At 38.6% G+C, this 2,865-nt stretch overlaps 1 protein-coding gene across 1 annotated transcript in view; it reads left to right on the plus strand.

The window, feature by feature from the left end:
* The first annotated feature begins 385 nt into the window (after positions 1 to 385).
* Positions 386 to 2,865, plus strand: part of LOC107740015 (terminal uridylyltransferase 7-like) — a 46,216-nt gene continuing 43,736 nt past the window's right edge. Inside the window, exons 1-3 of the mRNA XM_016552286.1 lie at positions 386 to 459; positions 1,897 to 2,204; positions 2,290 to 2,408. Of these exons, the coding sequence (XP_016407772.1) occupies positions 437 to 459; positions 1,897 to 2,204; positions 2,290 to 2,408 (450 nt within the window). The 5' untranslated portion in view covers positions 386 to 436. The remainder of the gene's footprint in view (positions 460 to 1,896; positions 2,205 to 2,289; positions 2,409 to 2,865) is intronic.

Below are 2,865 nucleotides of genomic sequence, written 5' to 3' on the forward strand. Positions count from 1 at the left end.
ACAAAGTAGTTTCGCTTTCATAACGAAGCACACAGCGCCTTCACGACATGGCGGCGGCGGCAACAATACTACAGCGAGAATAAAAGTTACGCTTTCTTTCTTTGCGTGAACATTTGGGCTGTGTTATGCAAATCTTCCCACATCGTGACGTAGGTATGTGGGGGCGTGTTAGAACGAGCCGTTTTAGGTAGGTTTGGTTGACTTAACTTTTATAAAGAATATCTCTTTGGATTTGAGACTTTAGTCTTTGCAACTTTACAGATCTTCTTTATGCACCAAGAGCTTGTAACACTTCAAAGAGAAAGGAAAAATTGAAATCGCATCATATGACCCCTTTAAATCACTAGAAGCAGCTTTTATTTTGACGTCACGTAAGACCCGGAAGTGGAAGATCAAAACAACTGCATATCGAATGAGACGGCGATTTCAATATTAAATGTCAAGCTTGTCACTTAAAAAGTAAAGTATTACATTTTTTCTTTATTTATGCTTGATTAAGAGCAACATGGGTAATTTTATTCTCTTAATAATTTCAGACAGATGAACGTCAGCTGATTTGACACATTTGAAGTGTAGCGGAAGTGAGTTTGGGTCAGTATCAGACTTGTTAATGCTCTGGCACCTGCATGTTACAGTTCGTACCGTACAATTTCACGGGATGTCGCGCTCACATTTATAAAGCGCGACTGATTTTAGATTGGGTGAGTTCGGCATGTTCACTTTATTTAGACTGTTGTGGTGTTGTTCATGTAACGTTATTTTGAATCGTGCATGACACTCCTTCCGAGCTGCCCTTTGTCCTCGAGGGAAAGCAGTTACACAGCAACTCTGCTCGTCTTTTACTTCAGTGTTGTTATTTTGACGACAAGCACGTATAAATGCTGCGCGACATGTTTCGCTTTCTTTGATCCATAAAAATAATTCACACTGCCACAGTTAAAAAATGTGTGCAAAATGGGAATTTCAGTCATTCTTTGGAACTAATTGAGATTCAAGTAATGTTACTAAACTTTGCATGATCAGACCGGCGGCACGACAACATTCATAAAGAATTTGTATGAATTACTTGATAATATTAAGGATTATTACGCAGCTCTGCATCTTAACAAATGTTGAAAGCTCCAGTAATACGTGATTTGATGATGTTGAAAAATAATTCCATCACGCATATAAATGCATTTTTTAAAGTAACAAAAACGGTCAAATGTCAAAATGACAAAATAATTATCAAAATGTATCATTTACCTTAAAATCAGCAAAGGAGTAGAACAATTTATTAAAATACTCCATTTATTGTCAAATACCTTTACATAAATACATGTGCATAAATAAATAATCTGTATTTTCTGTGGCTGTTTTGATGTAGCAAAACACCCACAGATGTAGCAGAAAATTTCTGGGTCATGTTTGCAATTTCTTCTGTCACTGGCCATAATTCAAACCTTAAGGAGGATTAGGCATAACATGTCTAAAGTCTCTTTTTTATACATGTGAAAATCAGAGTGAGAATTGAACAAATAGTTGTAATCTCTCTCAGGGGAAGACTGGAATCATGTCTTTGTGGCAGTTCTGCAGATTAGGGGATAATACAAGATGTCTTCACCTTACAAATGGTTATCGAAAGCGAAATTGCTACAGAATGCATCATATTTTATGAGAAAGTGTGATGTGCTATAGAGCAAAACTATTTTTGGAGTAAGCATCCCAAAAATAGTATGAAACAAAATGTCTGATTTCATTAAGCAAATATGATCACCTCACTTCACTTTGCAATCCTCATAATCAAAATGACTGAGTTTAGTGACTGTGATGGGAGTGCTTTCTCATTACATTGAGATTTCAAATTTCATTTTTATTCTTCTTCATATTGATCTTGGTTCCCACCCATTAATCCAGATCGACAATGGCTGCTAAGGGAAACAGGAAGTTTTCTCCACGATACAGGAGACCGAAGGAAGCAGATGAAGCTGAGAGCTGGAGGAGCCCGTTGGGACAGGACAGTGTGAACCATGAACGCAGTTACAGTCCTAAAACAAAGCGGGGTCACAACAGAAGAGCCAAAGCCTCGCAGTCATGCAGCTCTCCTGAGGGACGAGCGTTTGGACAATGTCCTTCTCACAAGGACCGAATCCAGAAGGGTTCACCTGCTGACCGGAGGAACTGGAGAGAACGACAGCGAGATGGACAGAAACATGACAGGCTTGGTAAAATGCATTAAAACCGTCATGTAATGAAACAGTGAGATTAAAAATGTAGCTAATATCTGTCTACATCTTGTCTGTCTATCAGACAGCATGCAGAGCTGGAGGGAGAATAGCGGAATTGTCTCGATTGAAAGCTGCCTCACTAGACGGGAAGTTTTACAGCTGTGCTTGGAAGCAGAAGGCAGTGACTGTGACCCTAAAGAGGTCTGTATAGTTCGAATAGTTGTATAGTTGAATAGTTTGAATAGTTCACCCAAAAATGAAAATTGGCTGAAAAAGTACTCACCCTCAAGACATCCAAGACGTAGATGAGTTTGTTTCTTCATCAGATTTAGAGAAATGTAGCATTGCATCACTTACTCACCAACGGATCCTCTGCAGTGAATGGGTGCCGTCAGAATGAGAGTCCAAACAGCTGATAAAAACATAACAATAATCCACAAGAAATCCACACCACTCCAGTTAACATCTTGTGTTCCCCTCAAATTCCATCCGAGCAGCTGAGTCCTTAGCCATCTTCAAGAATCGGCTAAAAACACATCTCTTCCATCTTTATTTGACCCTCTAACTCTAGCACTCTCTATTCTAATTCTGTTCTTTTAAAAAAAAAAATTGTCCCTTTTAGACTTGCACTCTATTCATTTACTGCTTGTTTTCTTAA

The sequence above is a fragment of the Sinocyclocheilus rhinocerous genome, unplaced genomic scaffold (genome assembly GCF_001515625.1).
Source record: "Sinocyclocheilus rhinocerous isolate Xijiao unplaced genomic scaffold, SAMN03320098_v1.1 scaffold285, whole genome shotgun sequence".
In the NCBI taxonomy this organism is placed as follows: domain Eukaryota; kingdom Metazoa; phylum Chordata; class Actinopteri; order Cypriniformes; family Cyprinidae; genus Sinocyclocheilus; species Sinocyclocheilus rhinocerous.